The sequence below is a fragment of the Calonectris borealis genome, chromosome 4, assembly GCF_964195595.1.
Source record: "Calonectris borealis chromosome 4, bCalBor7.hap1.2, whole genome shotgun sequence".
NCBI classification, from domain to species: Eukaryota; Metazoa; Chordata; class Aves; order Procellariiformes; family Procellariidae; genus Calonectris; species Calonectris borealis.
This window is the reverse complement of record NC_134315.1, coordinates 2,529,804-2,550,488: the sequence shown is the minus strand read 5'-3', so window position 1 is coordinate 2,550,488 and position 20,685 is coordinate 2,529,804. Positions and strand designations below refer to the sequence as shown.

The 20,685-nt window shown below is 45.1% G+C and overlaps 1 protein-coding gene across 1 annotated transcript in view; it reads right to left on the bottom strand.

Annotated features, from left to right (window-relative positions):
- GFRA4 (GDNF family receptor alpha 4) overlaps positions 1-20,685 on the bottom strand; it is a 73,739-nt gene that overhangs the window by 17,343 nt on the left and 35,711 nt on the right. Inside the window, exon 2 of the mRNA XM_075148404.1 lies at positions 724-1,002. Within this exon, the coding sequence (XP_075004505.1) occupies positions 724-1,002 (279 nt within the window). The remainder of the gene's footprint in view (positions 1-723; positions 1,003-20,685) is intronic.

The following is a 20,685-nucleotide window of genomic DNA, read 5'->3' as shown; positions in this document are numbered from 1 at the left end:
CTCTTTGTTTTGCTTGGCCTTTTGGCCTGTGTTATCACCCCTGCACCTTTCCTTTCGGTTTTCAGCCAGCGGTGTTTTATTAATCTATTTCACAGCCCATGGCTGGAAGGTTCTGTTTTATTCCCCATTTTAATTTTCATGGTGCATAAAATACTCACCAGCCTGACAAGGAAGAGTTATGGCCACTGAGGTGCATTTTTATGATGACTCTTAAAAAACGTCAAAATCCAAACTTACTAAATACTGGCTCTGGGAACACTTTAAATTCCAACTTGATGTCACCAGCCCCAAATCTTCACAAACCCAAAGACACTGCTGCATTTGCGAGCCTCCAAGACAGTGATTTTTTTTAAGTTCATGGTGTTTTTTCCTCAATGCCCATGCTTTGTATAGTGTTTCTCTAAAATCCATGGCTTTCGTGGTCTTGGTTAGCATACTTAGATGCAAAACATACCACGCATTTCTCCAGCAAAAGATGATGAGGTATACTGGGAATGTCATAAAAAAGAGGCCAGGTTAAAAAAAAGGAGGTGTCTCAGGTTTTCAGGATCTCTTTCCCCAAAATTTCATTACTGTGGGGGTCAGTAGGTCTTGAGAGAGAACGGGATACTACAGGGGTGATCTCTTTTGCAGCCACTTTGGTACTGGGGAGCTCTGTAGAAAGCCCCAGTTGTAATTCCTTTTTAGGAAGATCATCAGAAATGAGTACCCTGCTCGACTGACCTTCCATCAACGTGTGGTGGATGCTCCAGTAGACACTCAAGCAGTGTTTCTCCTTTTTCATGCCTCGCTTGCACTTGCAGCCGTACAGCTGGCTGGAGAGCAGGGCTGTCACGGTGCTCCGGCACTGGTTCTTGGCGTCGGGGCCCAGCTTGTTGGCTCCATTGCCTGCGATGCATTGCCGGAGGGTTCTGAATTTGGCGCTGCAGATGGGGTCGTTGGTGCAGGACTCGCCTGCTTGAAGGCAGTCCCTGCTCGAGCTGACAGCTTCTGCCATACCTTCTGCAAGAAAACCAGAGAAGGGGTGTGAGGGTGATGGAGCAACCCCAGGTGGGAAAGGAATTGTATCTCCCATGATCTGGACCAGGCTGGATGTCCATCTTCACATGCAGAGATGGAAATCCCTCTCATCACCATCCACTCTACAAGCAATAACTCTGCTTCTGAAGTCTTTAAGCGGGCAGATCCCTCTCCAAAAGGTCAACTGGAGGATTTAAATGCCGGGGTTTGCCACTCCTACTCATGGATTGTCCCCATGATGGGGCTGAAACACACTGGCTGCTCGAGTGTGCTGCAGCTCTGCTCAGCAGTGTCGCAGAGGAACAGAGGTTGAAAGGAAGTTGGAGGGATGTTAAGGAGACAAGACACAACCTGAGATTCAACACCTCAACCCAGCCCTCTCTCCCATATTGCTGGGCCACCAGCAGCAGTGAGATAGATACATGTGACCTCCAGCTGAGGAGCCAGAAGAAGAGGTCACATCTCTCCTGGAGACCAGGTTCTTCCTAATTTGAGAGAGTGACACTATGGGGTCAGCCTGGAAGCAGGATTATATGTGGCAGAAACCTGACGAGCTCCTGGTGCTTGCTCTTTCCTGCTTGGAGCCCAAAAAGCTCTCCAAGCACTTTGCTCCCCCAGCTCTCTATCTCATTTCTGCCCCCCAAAGTCAACAGCAGCCCAATGTTATGGAGACCTCAGCTTCTCCTCCTTGCATGCAATTTAACCCTGCCTACACCTCCCTGAAGCTATGAATGGCTCTGCGTGGGGTGTTTTGACAAAGAGTCAGCCCACATGTGTCCCAGGAGTTGGCCCTTGTTCACCCACCATTTTGTCTTGGCTTTTTCCAAGCTTCTGTAAATTCTCCTCAGAGTTACTTGAAAAAAATACAAAATGCTCTGTTCCCCACGCTGAGAGGATAAAGGAAAACATGGGAGGAAAACATTATTGCTATGTGTACACCAATAAATTAAACATGCTCAGCAGGGCTCGGTGGTGCTGTACGCCCATGGCCTGGAGCAGACCGTTTCCATGCTATGAAATGCTCTTCCTCTCTAAAGCCGGCTGGCCACATGCACACTGACTCCTGGGGATGGGTCCTGGCTCCAAGGCTCACGGCTGCATGGCTGCACCTCGGCAATGGCAGGGCCAGAGGCTCAACCGTGTTCAGCGGGGCATGGTGGCACCCAGGTGGTAGAGAGGAGACAGGGGTCTAGAACAAGGCAAATTGCATGCTCTCCCCTTGGTGTGATGCTCTGGAGCGTGTTGACATAGGTCAGGCATGACTGCACCATGGCTTGGGGGAGTGATGAAGAGGGAAACGTGGTTTATGGAAAGGGAGAATCAGCTCCCATGCCTATAACGTAATTTCGGATCCTGCTGTACTATGAAAACAGAAACTGCTGTCATGACCTTGAAGGAGGACTTCTCAAATGCTTCCCAAGAGAACTCCTTGTCCCTAGCAGAACTTAACTTGTCTTCCCTTTGGATAGGAACCAGAAGGGGAAGGATACTTTACCCTTCACGGGGTAAAGGCGGGGGCACCTTCTGGTTTTTGAGCCCCTCCAGGGTCTGCTCCTGGTGAGACCCAACTTGGACAACATTAGAAAATCCTCTCTCCTGGGAAAATTGCAGAGCCCTGATTTCTATCTCTGAGGGCTTCATGAGATCTGCCCTCTCTCCAAGAGTCTATTGATCTCTCCATAAAGTCCTTTTTTTCCTCCTTTCACCTGCTACCTCTCCTGCCCTGAATTTCTGCATCTGCCTCTGCTGCCCTCCCAGTTCACCGCTTGAGCCCAGTATATCCATTTCTCTTCCCTTAGCAGTCGCAGGGTGTTTGCTAAGACAGAGCTGCTTCTGTTGCTCTTGATTAGAGTAGAAGGTAGCAGCTGGAGTTCAGATATTTCAATTATGTTTATTACAAACTTTGGGTGAACCCACCAGGAGGTTTCCTCCTGAAATATCCCAATGGCATCTCAAATGTAAAACCTTTCATCAAACTCCAGACTATTTCGAAGTGCCTCATGGCCAACGTCAAGCTTTCAGTTATCTCAAATCTCACAACACCTCGAATTCGAGTTGTCCTACCCCTGATTTATTCATAGACCTAGTTTATTTAGCACTTAAATCTTGTTTGGATCTGCCAAATGTGGAGAGAGAAATTATTTCCAACATGTAGGAAACTCTGCCTTGGGCTGTCATATCTTGAAGAACTCCGAACACAAGGAACCAGTTTCCTTGAAATATCATTTGGTCTGCAATTTCACGGAGATCTATAAAATGAGCCAGAGCTGCTCAGAGTCTCTGCTTTCAGACACCACTGAATTTTCCAAGCACATATCTGAGCAGAATCCATAGGGGTAAAAAAAAAAAGTGCTTGACTTATTTTGCCCTGGCTTTCTCCAAAGGATCTCCTCTGGATAAGGATAAAGCATGGCAGGTTTTATTCTAGAAGAGATGACTTTGTCAGTGTCATGTCAGCTGCTAGAAAAGTAGGTTAAAATAGAAATTATGACCCTCCTTCCCCCTCTCCGCTACATGAATTGCAGAAGATACTCCCCAGGATGGTTATAAACACAGCCAGCCTGCAAAAGCCGTAAAACACTTTGGGATCCCACTTTAAATAAATCAAACAGATTGACCATTTGAGAAATTTTCCTGCAAAATTTTAAGTAAATATATCCTCAAGCTGAGACTTGCTTCATAGAACAAAGGCCAGGGGTGAATATTTACAGCCCAAGCCCAAAGCATAAAACACCCCCATTCAGACTTTATGACAGAGGTGCTTGAAGCAACTTGAAGCGGAGCGTCACGAATGACCCGTTCCATAATCATGTCACTTAAAAACCAAATCATTCAGGGGCTTTTATTGTTAGCGATGTCTTTGCAACTGAGACAACATAACACCACGTTTTCCTCCTCATACTACCCCTGAGAGAGTAATTTTATGCAACATTAAGAGAGAGCCTCTTAGGGGGGAAAAAAAATCTCTGTGACTTATAAAATAGATGGTGTTTCCTAACAGGCAGGGACAAAAGCAAGATCAGGTCTTCTCTCCCAAAGATGGAGTGGCCTTTCTGGTTTTGCCTTCAAAAAATAGCACCTTGCGGACTCTCCACCACGGGATTTTCCTCCGCCTCTGCCCCTGACTGACAGGGGGCTCGGGATATGCACTGGGTTGTGCGTGGCTTGGGCTTTCCGTGCCTCTGCTTTTCTAATAGCAGACCTTCCAGCTCCCTCTGCTCTCTTTAAAAGGCCGTTTGTCTGGATTTTTATTCCTCGCTTGCTGCTAATTTCACGCTGTTTACGGTGGGCAGATGGAGTAATGAGTTTATTTTCACATCCTGTTTGTAGCTATGCGGCACATCTGTTTCTGCTCTTGCTTACCTCGGTGACATTTACATAAAGTTACTCCTAGTGTGCAGGAGTCAGAGAAAAATCTGGCTCTTCCCATTGCCTTAACAGACCCTTGGTTCTTCTTATACGGGTATCTCACAGCGCATTTTGTTGAACAAGGAGGTCTGACTCTCCTCCAAGGAGACCATGTCCTTCACCAAGGAAATGCAGCTGTGTCTGGGGTAGAGAAGTGTGAAGGTGACCCCATGTGCCAGTTGGGAAACGGTGAACAAAATGCCTGGAGAGCACCAACGCGGGGCCCTGCCACTCTGCCTTTCTGATCCAACCAACACATGGGCTTCGGATGTTTTAGGAGGAACCACACCGTTTCTCATGGTGCTGTTCAACCTGGGGCTTTGGGATTTTTGTATGTATTAGGTGTGAATCCTTTTACACCCCTGATCCACGCCCAGTCCTAGGGAGTGATGAACACTGTTGTTATTTCTATGACAAGCTGTTGAGTCCAAAATGTTTGGTGTTTGCTTTTACAATATTTGCTGCTAAAAGGATAGCTATCCAAAATCTCCCACAAAGCAACAGGAGTGGTTTATTACCCCTTTAGGTTAGTTGGACATCTTTTACATAATTCTTCCTAAGTCAGGCCTGCCAAATCTTGCACAATGAGTACAAGTATGGGACATGGTGTAGTGGGCATGGTGGTGTTGGGGTGATGGTTGGACTCGATGATCTTAGAGGTCTTTTCCAACCTTAATGATTCTGTGATTCTGTGATTCTAAGTATGATGCAGAAGGCTCCTGCTTCTCACTCCCCTTGTGCTCAGGCTGGATCTCCTGCGCTCATGCATCCTCCATGCTGTGGGATCCCTTCTGCTCTGCCACCTCATGTGCCTTCAGAGGTCTTCTGCTGACCATACACATCACATGCAACATGGCACGGTGTGTGAGAGGCTGTCCGTCTACAAGCCTTGGTTTGCTTGCAAAGCTGGATGGGTCTCCTCACGCCAGAGTCAGTCTGCCAGCCAGCACACGAACCGTGTAAATGGCTGGGAGAGGACATTGCAAAGCGTACTTGCATCCTGTGCTAACGTGACAGACACCTGCAGAACCGGGGTCTAAACCTGAGGTGGGCACCAGACCATCCCTTTGAGTTCAGCTGGGAGAAATGGCCATCATTGAGCAATCCTAATAGGCTGGGTCAAATTAAATCTGCGGCACAGATGTTAGTGCTTGCTAATAGGCAACTGCCTGATATCCAGAAACTTTCAACTCACCCAGAACTGTCAGAAGTAAGTTGTTACACACAGTTTTCCTGGAGTGAAAAATGATGGGAAAGGGAGTCTGGAAGAAATATTCCCAGTATTTCCCAAATATGCATAAACCAATAACGATGCATGAATGGGCCCAGGTGGCTAATGCAGGGGGCCACTGCCAAACCTTGTTTAGACTACATTTTCACATCATGAATTTACAGTCAAGTGCTCAGGATCACCTAAGGAACAAGCCCATGTATACAGCTCAAACTTCATTTCCCATTTACTGTTGAAATAGCTGCAGAGTGTGCAGTGGACTGCCTTTCCTCCAAGTGCATATTTTGGATATGCCTCCACCTGCATACCTTGGACTTTTTTCCAGAAATGTAAGAAGTTGTGGCTCACAGGTGTCCCCCTTTTCAGGGGTCTCATTTGCAGAGGGGTTGAGGCACTAAAGAGTGCTTGAGGCATGCAAGAGTGGCGATCCTACACTGGGAATTCATTGTCTGCATTGCACTAACACGTACTCACATGGGTTCATGTCATTGGACAAAAACCCTGCACCCTGCCTGATCTGGGGAGAAGCATACAAAGCATAACAGAGCTTTGCCAGTAAACACCTCTGCCATACTGATGGTCCTTCCCCAAACCTGCCTGAGAACAACCCTCTCAGGAGATCTGTCATGATTTAACCCCAGCCAGCAGCTCAGTCCTACCCAGGCGCTCGCTCACTCCCCCCCGGTGGGATGGGGGAGAAAATCGGAAGAGTAAAAGTGAGAAAACTCGTGGGTTGAGATAAAAACAGTTTAACAGGTAAAGCAAAAGCCGTGCACGCAAGCAAAGCAAAACAAGGAATTCATTCATTACTTCCCACCGGCAGGCAGGTGTTCAGCCATCTCCAGGAAAGCAGGGCTTCATCACACGTAACGGTGACTTGGGAAGTCAAACACCATCACTCCGAACATCTCCCCCTTCCTTCTCCTTCTCCCAGCTTTATATACTGAGCATGACGTCATATGGTATGGAATATTCTATTGGCCAGTTGGGTCAGCTGTCCTGGCTGTGCCCCCTCCCAGCTTCTTGTGCATCTGGCAGAGCATGGGAAGCTGAAAAGTCCTTGACCAGGGTAAACACTATTTGGCAACAGCTAAAACATCAGTGTGTTATCAACATTATTCTCATGCTAAATCCAAAACACAGGACTCTTTTAGGAAGAAAACCAACTCTATCCCAGCCAAAACCAGGACAAGATCCCACACACCTCGTCCAGAACTCATAGCTGTCATCCAGATTTCCTAGTGCCCAGCAATCCCCTTCGGGATGCTCTTCCCCAGGCAAGGGCAAGTTTCCTTCCCTTCCGTCTGTCTTGCCCTGGGCTTAGTGCATGCTCAGTGCTCCAACACCATGAACACTCTGAGGGCTGGCTCACTCTTTTGTTGGATTAGATCAGAGCAGCTCATGCGAGGAGGATGACACCATTCATTGCTATCAGTCCTCTGTGGATTTAGATGGGTTTACAAACATAACACACACATAATGAAATCCCACAGTGCAAACTGATCTTCTTTTGATAGTGAGTCTTCCCAGTCAGCACTGGGGTGGTGGAATTTGCTGAGAACAAATCAGGAATATAATGTCTGAGGGTGTCAAAGCAATGCCGGAAAGTTCAGGCCAACAACATGCTGCATGTCTCAGGCAGGCATTAAAAATACGCTGCCTGACTCTTTGTACCTACAGCTCTGACCTTTCTCCCCTTACTTTCAGGTTATAAGCAATCTTTTGTCTGTATTTTCTCAGTGCCTTCAGGCAGGACTTTACAGGCACTGAGGAAATACAAATAAATACAATAACATTCACTAAGTGTTTCCTTCTCCTCTAATAGCTGATCCACGTAAAAGATAATTTACTCATTGCATGGAATCAAAACCAGAAGAAACCACATTCCTCTGATCTGTCTTCTTGCTTATCATAGACGAATACATGACACCTAGATACGTTCAGAGAAGCCTGAAAAATTGAGATGTCCTACAGATCAAGACCCCTGCTGTGGCAGGAATTTTATTAAGCAAGCCATCCCACCTGTCCTTTGGCATGATGGATCTGCGCAAGCCAGATGATGCACAAACGTTTCTAGTGGGTTATTCTCTGCCCTGTGAGGACTTACAACACAAAGTGAGAGTGAAATGTGATAGCCATAAGTGTTAAATGAAAGCCAAAGAGGGCTCGGTGACTCAGGTTTTAGACATCTGCTGAGATGAACTCAATAATCCCCAATTTGTCTTTGAAGCCCTTCTCCTCTGTAGCTCTCTGAGCCATTTGCCAAGGAGGCAAGCGTCACTCTTTCTTTGATAAAGCCTGAAAAGATGAAGCAATTTATTTGTCCCCCACCAAGTCAAGTGACTAGAAGCTGGCTGGAAAAAAAAAAAACAACCATCATGGGCTGGGGCATTATTTGTTGGATTGTGTTTGCAAACTTTTGATTTGGAAGAGAATCCAGAGCTCTCTGGTGGTGGAGTCACCATCCCTGGAGGTATTTAAAAGACGTGTAGATGAGGTGCTTAGGGACATGGTTCAGTGGGCATGGTGGTGTTGGGTTGACGGTTGGACTCGACGATCTTAGAGGTCTTTTCCAACCTAATGATTCTATGATTCTATGATTTCAGAAAGCAGGGAAAAGAGAACATACGCGTGCACGTGCATGTGCAAGAGCATGTGTGTGTGTGTGGAGGGACGGTTGTGGAAAATGCAGTGACTGTTGTTCATGCCTAGCATTTATCCAGTCAAAAATACAGCTGATGGGAACGTATATGGGCTTTACAGCCGAGGCACTAAGTGTATTGCTTTGAATGTGCATTTATTGCTGGCATTTTAAAGTAACTCTTACTGGCATATCAAAATACTTCGAATGAAAGCTGCCATTGAAAGAGGAGTCATTATCACTTCAATTGGCATTGCATTTGGATGAACTGAGAGCGATCTAAAAAGGATAGCAATCGTCGGTAATGCTCGACGCGCATTTGCCCTGTCCAGCGCTGTAACATTTTCTCTTCCTCTTCGATGTCCTTGAGAAGAGTGTGTGACTGTCAGAGCTCTCCACTGCAACAGTGAGAGCAACAGTCCTGATGAGGTCTTTTTCTAAGCAAGATCTGGCTACAGCAGCCCCAAAGATAGAAATCCATCCCCCATTGGAGGGGGGGAGGATGTATTTAAGCATGTTGCCACCCTGAATTGTGGCAAAAAAGGGGCAATTTTAGATGGGAAGCTGGAGACCTCAAAAAAATCATAGAATCATAGAATCACAGAACCATAGAATCATAGAATCACAGAATGGTTTGGGTTGGACTAGGTCATCTAGTCCAACCCCCCTGCCATGGACAGGGACTTCTTCAACTAGATCAGGTTGCTCAGAGCCCCGTCCAGGGCTGACCTTGAATGTTTCCAGGGATGGGGCATCTACCACCTCTCAATTGTAATGGGCAACCAATTACAATTGCAGTGTTGATGACTTGCTTTGTACCACCATCAAGAAGCCAATGACCCAAGTCATCAGCTGGGTTTGACACATAAAAAGGAAATAAAAAGTCCCTGTCCCAGATATAAGTCTAAGGAGAGGAACAAGCAGAGCGTTCTGCAAGCAGATGCAGGAAGCGTGGGGCAAGGGTGGCACAATCCTATGCAGAGACATGCAAAGACAAATGGAGGTCTATATGTGGGGCGATTGAGAGAACTAAAGAATAATTTAATCAAAGCAGTGTTGATGACATCAGCAACGTGCTAGACATTTACAACAGTCTCCCCAACTTGGATTACATGCTCAAGTTTATTATCAGTAATTGCCATGGGGCTGATTTTCCAGTCTTTAGAGGAAAGAAAGTGCTACGTGCTCCAACTATTAGTACAGGAATTTCTCTGGTGCTTCTAATAGCTACATTTACTCTTCCCAAGGCAGAGCAGTGATAAGCTATACTCCTTAACTACAGTCACTGAGCTGTGAGATCCCCAAAGAGCTTAGTACCGTGGTATTTGGGGTTCCTCAACTGTCCAGACCTGTAGCAAGATTTATATTTAAAAGAAATATTTCACAGGCCTATATTGAGTTTGGAGATTGGCGAACGTGCTGTCAACATGTTCTCTTGGTCTCTATTTTCTAGATTAACCTGAGCATAAGCCCTTTACATCTCCCCCTTTTGCAAACAGAAATTCTTCTTGCATTGCAGCTTATGCTCAACTGCCACTAAAACAGCATTCAGGGGTCATCAGCCACAGAGCCTGTAGTAACTGAGCTCCTCAGCTATCTTTTCATTTAATCCATGTATTTTTATACATTTATCTATTTATCTGTGCCTCAAGATCAGCTCAGCTTCCCAGCCCAGATTTGAATAAACAAGGCAGTCTGATTCTCAGCTTTCTGAGCAAAATTCCAGCTAGCAATGATCAGTGCCTTAAAGGCAGTTGTCTTAAGTCCAGCAGTGAGATACAGATCTTTTTCAGAGCCTGTAATGGTTTTATACATGTATATAAATATATACATATAATTTTTTAACTCTCTTAACTCCACTTCGCTTCAAATCATTTGACTGAAAAATTCTGGCATTCTCCAACTCTTCAAAATCTTGCAAAGTCCTGTCAATTAAATAAGGACCATTGTAAAATATGACCATTTCTGGAAGCCCATATCTGCCAAATAAAGGTTTACTGTTTCCTACAAGATACTTTAATAGAAGAGTCTCTAATAATGCAGTTTCAGAGTACCCTGGATAATCCAACACGTCTACCATATCTGACCCATCATCATTTTTTCTCTCTAAGGTAGAAATCATTGACACATTTCACGCATATCCATTTATCCACTTTCTTCATCCCTGTGTTCATTTGTGACCACTGCAATACATTTTTCAAGATCTCACAGAATCTATAGAATACCTCAGGGCTGTGGTATTTTTGGCACTACTAATTTTTGCATCTGTACGCTATACTATCAATTACAGAAAGCTCTGATTTGAATTGATATGTAATTCCCAAGCCTTCTTTCAGTGACAGCGTTAATAGCTTTCTGCAATGTCTTGTCTTTTGCCATGGCCTCCAGAAGTTTATTCCCTACTGTGTTTGAGACGAGAGAAATCTCTTCCAACAGATTTGTATGCGTTATGCTCTTCTCTACATAGTCTTCAAGAACAGACTCCTCAAACGCTCTCAGGACTGTGCCTGCTCTCAGCTCTTGTTTTCCTGCTCTGCACAAACTGCATGGGTGCAGCTGGAAAATGAAAGATAAACGCCCTTCTGCCTTCTGGCAGGTGAATGAGCTTTTTGCTTTGAGAACAATGAATTTGGGGTCCATTTTTTGTTGGGATCCATCTTCCCTACCTGCATATTTTTCTTTAATGTCTTCTGCAGCAAAGATATCCCTCTATGCATTAAGATGCTGTTCCCAGAGTATTTCTGAAAACCAATGCCACCAGTCTACAAAGTGCGCAAGAGTATTGTCACAGTCCTGAGTCATTTACAGAGGGATTTAATGGCTGGGTGGTTCATCTTTGGGTGACACAGCTTGCCAAAACTCAGGTGCTTTCTCTCTTCTCTCTTTGACTTCTAAAACTCCCCGTCCAGGTTGGCAGTCCTGTTTCATTTTGAGTCCTTCTGCATAACATCCCAGAAAGAAGAATTGTCATCTCATTTTATTTCAGGAACCAAACTCTGCAAATCTTTCTTATCTGTCAAAGCAGCATTTCTGTAATTGTCTGGCTTTGGCCAGAGTCTGTGTGTATGTTGATTCACTTGCACTTTCTCCCAAATATCTCATGTTTCTGATTTTAAATTAGATTTCTCTTGCCATGCCCCATTTCCTGACCCATTTCTGCAGTCTTTTGTTGTCTTCCCCTTTTGCTGTCCCCCCCGCAATCTTTCAGGATATCACCTACGTGTATTGCAATGCCCTCATTTCCTTCAAATAATTCTTGCACTTTCCTGTCAAAAGTCTCAGGAGCAAGTTAAAACCCAGAGGGAAATTTGTACAAGCAACATCTCCCATCAGGGGCATTGAAGATGCAGACTCTCAAAGTCATCTTGGTCAGGGCAATTTGCAAGGACCCAAGAGGGGCCACTAACAGCATAAAAGAAAACACATCTCTAGCCATTGTCTTGAAAACATCTCCCTTGGCGGGCAAAGGAAAATATTTTCTCTGAATCTTCCTATTGAGTTCTCTGGGATCTAATCTCAGTCCGAGGGACTTCTCCTTCTTTCCTGCTGTTCCCGGGGGCAGGCACATTGCAGTGGCTTCTATTTTTAAAAATTATTTTCAGTGTTAGTAGATAGTCTGAACCCTTCCCTTAATTTCTGCCTCATGAACAGAGGAGCATTTCTGGAGGCTGAAGCACTGAGCGCTTAAAATCTGACAGCACAGATTTCTATGCCTTGTTCACCAATGCCATTAAAGACATCTTAATACTGTTTTATTTTTCCTTTTCTCTTTTTTTTAAACCAGATCCCTTCTTTTAATGACCTTACTTAAAAGTCAGAACTTCATCTATCTCTTGACTGTGATGCACCCGCACTGCTGATGTATTTTATTTTTCAGTTTATTAAAGTTTTAGCTTAACTTAACCCCCCTTCATCCCAGCGCTCCTCTTTCCTGGTCTACACTTGTTTGCAGCGTATCCCTTTCCTGCTCCTGATACCATCTGGTGTTTCAGATTCTTTAAAGATGTAAACCTGAAAGAGGATTTACACTGGGGAAAAAATGAAAACAGTAAAAAAGCTTTCCATCTGTCTTGGTCTCTGACTGCAGTCAATTCTATGGAAGAGTTGTTAATTGGGAAGCAGTTGATGGAGTGTGGCTGAGGGTGCGGAGAGAGATGTTTGTGCTGGTGATCATTGATGAACAGGTACCTACTCATAAACTGGGAACAGAAATGTATCTGGCATGAATGTCATGGGCTTCTCCTTCTCTGAGAAAATGAAGTGCAAGACCCTGAACTTCTGCTGTTGCCCAAGCCAGGACATGTGGTGAGTGATGAGATGGGCAGCAGTTCCAAGGAGATAAAGCACTTTGAGGACCCTTTTGGGCAAGACCTTCAGAATGACATCCAGGCTGCCTCCTGTCATGTCCCACTCTCCATACAACAAGAGATTTTCCTTTCAAATACTGTTTTAAAATCCCCCCATGCCACACAGCTGCTTATACAGACATATGTGCTCCCAGGGGTTGCTGGTACCTGTCAGAGAATCTGTGTATATCAACTACAAGAAATGGCAGAAAAGTAACATCTTTATCTTCCCAATCCTCACCAAGAATGAGATCCCAAAGGAGTGGACAAAGACAAAGAAATGCCCTTTTTAAAGAAGCAGCAAAAGAACCCAGATGAATTATAGGCCAATCATGTGGATAAGACTGGCCAGGAAAGTAAGGGGGTGACCTGGTATGATTTGACTTCTGCAAGCTGTTTGGCACAGGTCCATATGATGCACCCATAAGAATGGCCTCTGAGCAACCACAGTAAAGTGGGTGCTCATGAATACAGTCCTCCAAGAAGAGTAGCAATGGCACATTTCAGACTAAGAAGGTCTCCAAGGGCCTGTCCTGAGTCTGGTACTGTTCAATATTCTCATAATGACTCTGATGATGGAATAGAGAATAGATTTATGTAATTTGTGGCTGACAGCAGATGAGGAGGGGGTCACAAGCAATGTGCAGGACAAGACTGGAATTCAAAATTATCTCGATCTGTTAAAGGCAGTGTCTGAAATCAGGAGGATGACACTGAACAGAAGCAAAAGTGGCACTAGGCGATGTGAGTGCAAGAGGACAGGAGGGAGGAGTAAACCTAGGAAATGGGTGGCTTGCCAGCAGTATGGGAGACATGATCATGGGGTGGGAGGTGGTCACAGGCTGAACAAGGAAAAGCAACAGGATCCAAACCAGAAAACACGAGGTCTGGGACACGAGTGGTGCATATTTGTCACAGGAAGCAATTATCCTGCACTTCTCAACTCCAGTGAGGCTTTAGCTGGAGTTTGGGTTCACCTTTCTGGCAGGACAACACATGCTAAGGAAGATGACAAGATCCCAGAGGAATTTTATTAAAATTGTAAGTGGTTTTGCAGGCTGAGGAAAGACTGAAAGAACAGGGTTTATTTAGTTTAGGACGAAGGCTGCGAAGAAACAAAATCAGAGCACTCGAATATGTAAACAAGACGGTTCAAAAGCAGACAGTGATAGAGAGCCCTCCACTGTCGTGGGATGTAAGATGAGAAGTAATTTTGAGTAAATGTGCAGCAAGGGAGATTTAGTTAGATATTAAGAAAAATGTTATATAGGAAGTTAAAAAGTGGAACAGATTACGGAGGGTCTGCTTAATCCCCAGCAGTGGAATCATATACAGAAGCATCTGTCAGAAACGGTTCTTGCATCCTCCCTTCCCTGCTGGAGCAGCAGGCTGTGTACGTGCGGTCCCTTCCCGCTCTCCGTCCCTACGACACTGTCCAGCTGCGATTACTGAAGACCTTGTGGCTGGTGTGGACTTGTAAAGTGAGAACAACCGCCTTGAAATCAAAGAAAACCACGCTGGAGTCAGACCCAAACGAAAGGTGAATAAAGTCCATGTGAAGTCTCGCTCTCCCAGAACAAGGCATCTCTCTCTTCTCGCAATTAAGCTGGTGTTAATCAGCAGTGACTTCATTGAAGTATTCAAGATGAAGGTGTGTAAAACCAAAGCTGAGAAGAAGGAAACCTGGTAAGACTGTTGTGAAAAAAAGAAGCAGCATTTCCTTCTCTGAGGATTGTTACGCAGGCTGACGGTTAGGGACTCTCTTGGGAAGCAAAGGAAATGGGTTCGGAAGCCTTCCCATCGGGGAAGAGCTGCAACCACCACACTAACCCACGAAAGACAAGCTGTTTGAGACTGAATGCAGGCTTGGGCATGTGCTGAGCATGGCAACGGGGAAATTTAGCCATTTGGGTTATCTTGGAAATGAAATATAGAGAAAGTAGGTGCCTACTGGCTCAGCACAGGGCTCTGCTGGGGATGGTGGAAAGCCCAGAGTTGGGCAAGTTGACCAAGCCCTAGAGAACATCCAGGTCCCAGGAGAGATGGTAGGATGTTTTCCCATTTGTATTTGACTTTCAGATCCATGAGTGCCTCTGCCTTCTTCAGCAAATAGGTCTAGCCAACACTCCCTAGGTATCAGCTGCCCATCTGTGTAATGAAGAGAGTAGCTCTTCCCTGCTTCACCAGGCTCTAATATAGCTACTGAAGCTCTGTAGCTATCCATTGGCTACCACCAAACGGTGACACTGCCACCAAAGCAGCAGAAACGTGGCTGGTTTTTTTAAAGCGCATTTCAGCGCCCGCTGGAGGTCTGTGTCCTCCTTTGCCGTCCTTTACAGAGAGCTGAGGGAACTGCTGATCAAGGGCAAGCTGAGCCCATTTGTTCACTCCGTACCCTCCTGCAGCTCAACACCATCTCTGCAGGCTTGATCTTAAGGCAGAGCACGTAGCATTCCCTTGTCCACTCCTGCCAATAGCAAAATAAGCGCAGTGCCTTCAAAGACAGAGGGCTCGGTACATGAAGTTCAGCAAGTTCTCTGAGGGAGCCGTGATGCCCACTGCATCAAACAGTCCTAAGAGCACGTCAACATTGTTGGTTCAGCAGGGGCCAGGACTCATTTTCAAGTTACCATTCTCACTGTAAAGAAGCAAGGAGAAAATTACATTTTCTTTATTTGATCCCTGGCGTTTTCTGGATCAGGAAAGTTCACGGGTATTGAGTTTGAACTAGTGCCCGACTAACAATTGTTAGCAAAAATAGACAGTATTTGGATCATGCCTTCAGTGGTTTCAACACACTCTTATCTATCCTATATATCATTACATATAACTAAACACTGAAACACCTTCCAGCTCCGCCTGGCTTGCAAAACACAAGAGCATCCAAGACGGGCCAAGACAACTGTGCAGCCCTTGAGCATTCATTGGTAAGGAGAGAATCTCACCCATTTTTAAAGGGTCATTTATCAGTGAACTCTCTTCTTAATGTACCTCTTTAAAACATTTAAATGACAGTGCATTCTGCACTGCACTGTTATGATAGAGAACCCAGCCATATGTCAAGCAGGAACTATGACCCCTTTTTCTGTGATTAAGTTCATTTTTGTTCCATCCACTTTTTTTGTACATGATTAACTGGTGAATAAAAAGGCTCTTTTTTATTTTTCTTTGCAAGGACTGAAGCAGTTTTAATCATATATAATTCAACACTTGCTATGCGATTTGCATTCCCTGCTTTAAGATGAATTTGGCACTAAACAAGCTCTCAATTATACTCCCCCGCCTCTGTTTTCTCTGGAAGTCACAAAATTCATTCAAACAAAAGCTAAACCCCCCTGAAGTTTTATGAAGATGAATGATGATTAAAATCAAAGAACAGAGATCGTTCCCCTGACTTTACAAAACCACAGGGTTCCAATATATGCTCTCCAGTGGCACTTTTCCAGGCAACCTTGGGTTCAAAGACAAAACTGTGTACATGTCTGTACCAGCCCAGGTCATTGCGTCTATCTATCATCCCTTCTTCTCATGCCAACCTTTTTTTGCTTCTGACACTAGATATTAAATACGAAGGCTGGAGTTTGCTAGCCCAAAGCGTAAGTGAGGACGAATAAGGCAGAAACTGAGATTAGAGGAGGAAGCCAAGTTGGAAAAACTGGAGAAGCTTCTTGTTGAAGAAGAGAGGAAGAGAAAAGGCAGTGAGAAATAGGCACTGATACAAGACAGCTGGAATTTAGGTATGCATCTATATATATGTATTTACATATATATAAGTATATATTTAAATGTAAATATGTATATAGGTAGATAATATATATTACAGTATCACTGCAGAGAGGCAGTCAACACAGAGCTCATTGGAAGTTAGGCAATCCATAGAGGAACTTAAATTACGTGCTTGTAGTTCTTCTCTAGAAACACTTCCATGTCTTCCTCAATTACAGGAGGGACTAGGGAGCCTCACTTAGCTGTGATCACCCCCAGAGCAAGCGAGGCTGATGGGGGGAGACAGACGACTAACAAGGGGTGGGAGGTCATGGGAGGGAAAAGGCAGGCTGTGTGGGAAGAGCAAAAAGACAAAACCATGAGAACTTCCACTGAAATAAACAAAACTCCACATTAAAAGGACATTGAGGCTGTAAATGCAAGGATTCATAAGCTGGGACGTGCCATGAGTAATCCAGAAGGAGCTGAAATCCACCCTTCTCATCCCAAACCAGCATGATGGTATAGTCTATACCAACACAGTCACATAATAACTCCAGTCTATGCATTAATACAATTTTACACACAGGAGTGTTTCTTATTATGTATATCTACGATGCCCAGAACATCAGGGGCTGACTGCAAGTTAGACCGAGAGGTGCTATTTTAATCATCAAACTTGGGTTAAAAATCTACCTTTAGAAGCAGTGCAAGCATCGTATTTGTACCTCGTGTAATATTTAGAGTGCTGCGCAGGGCAGTAAGAAGCAGCATTGCAAGATCTAAGCAGCTTTGGCAAGTCTTTTCAAATACATCTCATAGAAAGGAGAAAGAAAGAGATATTTCATCCAGCTAACTGTTAGTAATAAAAGTCATAAAACCAATGTGGAAGCCACAGAACAGGGAAACACAGTGGACAGAATATGAGAGAGAGAGAGAAAGAGAGAAGAAAAACTGACCATGTCTTGGGGTTGTTCCAAAACCAAGATGACAGATTGGCTTCCCCTACAGATGCTGAGTTGAGGCACTGGGCAGGAGGTAGGCAGAAATGGGCAGATAATGAACCATGGGGGCGGTGTGTTAAAAAAATAAAATAGAAAATATAGAATAAAAGGCAAATATTTAATTATTTGTCATAGGAGGGCTTGTACAGAGGAAGAACGATGGGAATTGTCTGGCATTCATTTAATCTCTCCCATCTGAGCTAGGCTTCTATATTGCTAGAGGAGCTGATTGCTCACATGTGGGCTCTTAGTGCCATCCCAGGTGCTCTAGGGTATCTGACATGAATGGGACTGCAGATGTGACCCAGTCCCATGGGAAGTCTGCACGTTTCTGGAGCAGCAACTGCAAACCAAGCAGAGCATTAGGCAGGGCAACCAACTCAGCTGTAGGTAGACATTTATATGAAATTACAGGGATACGACCCTTGGAGCTTAATCCTGGTCACATAGGAACAGGATGTTCGCTGGAGGTGCACTGAAACAAAGAGAGATGGCACGGAAAATGTAAGTCCCAGGTGTCAAATGTGGCCAAAGCAGGGATCATTAACTTCATTGTCGGGGGAAGTAGCAAGCTGATTAAAGAGAAGACCTTTAGCTTGTGTCAGGAGTTAAATAAAGCATCTGGAGCCAGCCAGCTAGAATCAGAGCTTGCTTAAGGTGGGATGGGCTTTCATAATGTAACACAGCAGCAAAGTGCCAGCAGTGTCATCTGCTATAAACACTGGGTCCCCTGGAAAGCAACACTTCTGAAACACCGAGGAAGCAAAGAGCATCCTAAAGTCACGATGTCTTCACCTGAGTTAGATCTGCATTTATGGCAATTACATGTTCCTTCCATCCTAGAGATCCCAGGGGATGGAAAGAAATTAAATAATAATAAGTTATTAAGCAAGGTTTGAACCTTCCTGCTGAACTTTCTCCTTATGCCCTCCCTATTTATGTCCTGGAAATCTGTTTTCAGTCTCAGCTCAAATAACCAAAGAATTTTGCTGTAAGAAATGATCTTGTAATCCAAGACAACTTGATCCATACAAAGGTCTAGTAACTTGCTCGAAGGCTTCTCTTACCCTTGCAAAGCAAGAGTCCACCCAAGAACAGGAGCAGAATCCTAAAATTTAATTACTGGATGCAGTACACATGCAATTATTTATATCACACTTTCAATGATTATTCATAGGTTTCATATTGGGGTGGGGGGTAGGGAAGGTCACCAGGTTGCAAACAAGCCTGAAATTCAGAATTGCTTGCTGAGGAGAGCTGGGGGAAGATGATTATGATGGATAACACAAGAGAAGAGCATAAGGGAAATTGATTGTGAAGGTTTACCAGGAACATGAGGACTATTAAAAACTCTATTGCACATCAGTGAATTTCAGACCCTTAAATTGACAGGACCTTTAAAGGGAAATCACATTTTCTATTGCCTAATCAACATAGGTAGCAGTGTATTTGGCCTCTCTTCCCTGTTCTCTGTTGACTTCAATTGGCCAGTTTAAAAAAGTTTAATGTTTAATCTGACATTAAGTGTCATGAATTTTGAATAGACCAGAGGTAGCTGAAAAAGCCAGAAACAATACAGTTCAGCTTCCCTCCTAACTGTCTTGTGCTGGTTTTGGCTGGGATAGAGTTATTTTCTTCACAGTAGCTAGTATGGGGTTATGGTTTGGATTTGTGCTGGAAACAGTGTTGATAACACAGGGATGTTTTCGTTACTGCTGAGCAGGGCTTACACACAGTCAAGGCCTTTTCTGCTCTCACCCCACCGCACCAGCGAGGAGGCTGGGGGGGCACAAGAATTTGGGAGGGGACACAGCTGGGACAGCTGACCAAAAGGGGTATTCCATACCATATGACGTCATGCTCAGCACATAAACCTGGGGGAAGAAGAAGGAAGGGGGGGATGTTCGGAGTGATGGCGTTTGTCTTCCCAAGTCACCGTTACGCGTGACGGAGCCCTGCTTTCCTGGAGATGGTGGAACACCTGCCTGCCGATGGGAAGCAGTGAATGAATTCCTTGTTTTGCTTTGCTTGTGTGCGTGGCTTTTGCTTTCCCTATTAAACTGTCTTTATCTCAACCCATGAGTTTCCTCACTTTTACCCTTCCGATTTTCTCCCCCATCCCGCCGGGGGGGGAGTGAGCGAGCAGCTGGGTGGGGCTTAGTTGCTGGCTGGAGTTAAACCACATGTCTGTATAAAGTCCAGCTAATCATAGCTCTCCTTGAATGGTATTTGTTATTTCAATAACCTTTTCTTTCCCCCACATGGCACATTGAAGCTGCTCTCAGCCCCGTGCTGCACCGCTGAAGACAACACAAAATTGTGCCAGCACCTGACTGTGAGGACCCCCTTCCTCCATCACACGATGAAAAGTAATTCAGAGCTGTTTGGGACCTGGCCAGGGACAATACTACCAGTCAGGTCCAGTTCCTCTGCTGCCTTTCACCTTATAGAGTCATACTTCTGTTCGCAAGTGCTATTGCAGTCAGGGGCCAGCGTTCCTGGCTGTGTGCAGGGATAAACAATAAGGCAAAGGGCTGCAGCAGCTGCTTTTCATCTTCAAAGTGTTTTTTCAGCTGTGGGTGAACTCGAGGTTCCCAGTGCCCAAGGAAGTATTAAGCTCCTACAGTGTTTCCCCACAGTGCCCTGCTCAATAGCAGAAAGGTCCCGATGCAGAAGAAGATTGGGAATCACCAAAGAAGGTAGCGACTGCAGCGCCTTTGGGAAAGGCTGATTGCTACACCCATTTAAAACCACAGAAACCACGAGGGAGAGATGACAGCCAGGAGGGAACGGGCATGAGCCTGTCTCCAGACCAGACCCACCCATGAAGAACTGGTACAATCTCAGAGGAGGATCCTGCTGGAAATGCAGAAGATGGGCATGTTTAGGATGTTGGTGTGAGTGCAAGCTCCCTTGCTTGTGTGGTCTCACATTGAGTTGTCAGCAGCTGTTATGGAGCAAACGAGGCTAAGGAGAGGCAGCAAATTAGGGTAGGTGTTGGGATTGTAGGAATCAAGGATCTGTGTCGGATGAACAGAGGGTGGTTGTGATTGTGGATCAGAACAGAGCTAATACACATAGTCTAGAAGTGTAAGGTTATTTGGAGTAAAAAACACCCACGGGTGGAAGAGGGGAAAGGTCTGAAGAGCTTGGCTGCTCCCCTATCAGGACCTGCATTACAGCCAAGATGCGCGAGCATCGCCGTTCTGCTGTGGTCAGCAAGTAGTTGATTAAATCCCTCGGTGCTGCCTGCGTGAGCGAGGCAGGGGCCCTTCAGAAAGCAAAAGGACTACATGATTCACAAGTTCAGAGGCCAGAAGGTCAGAGGTG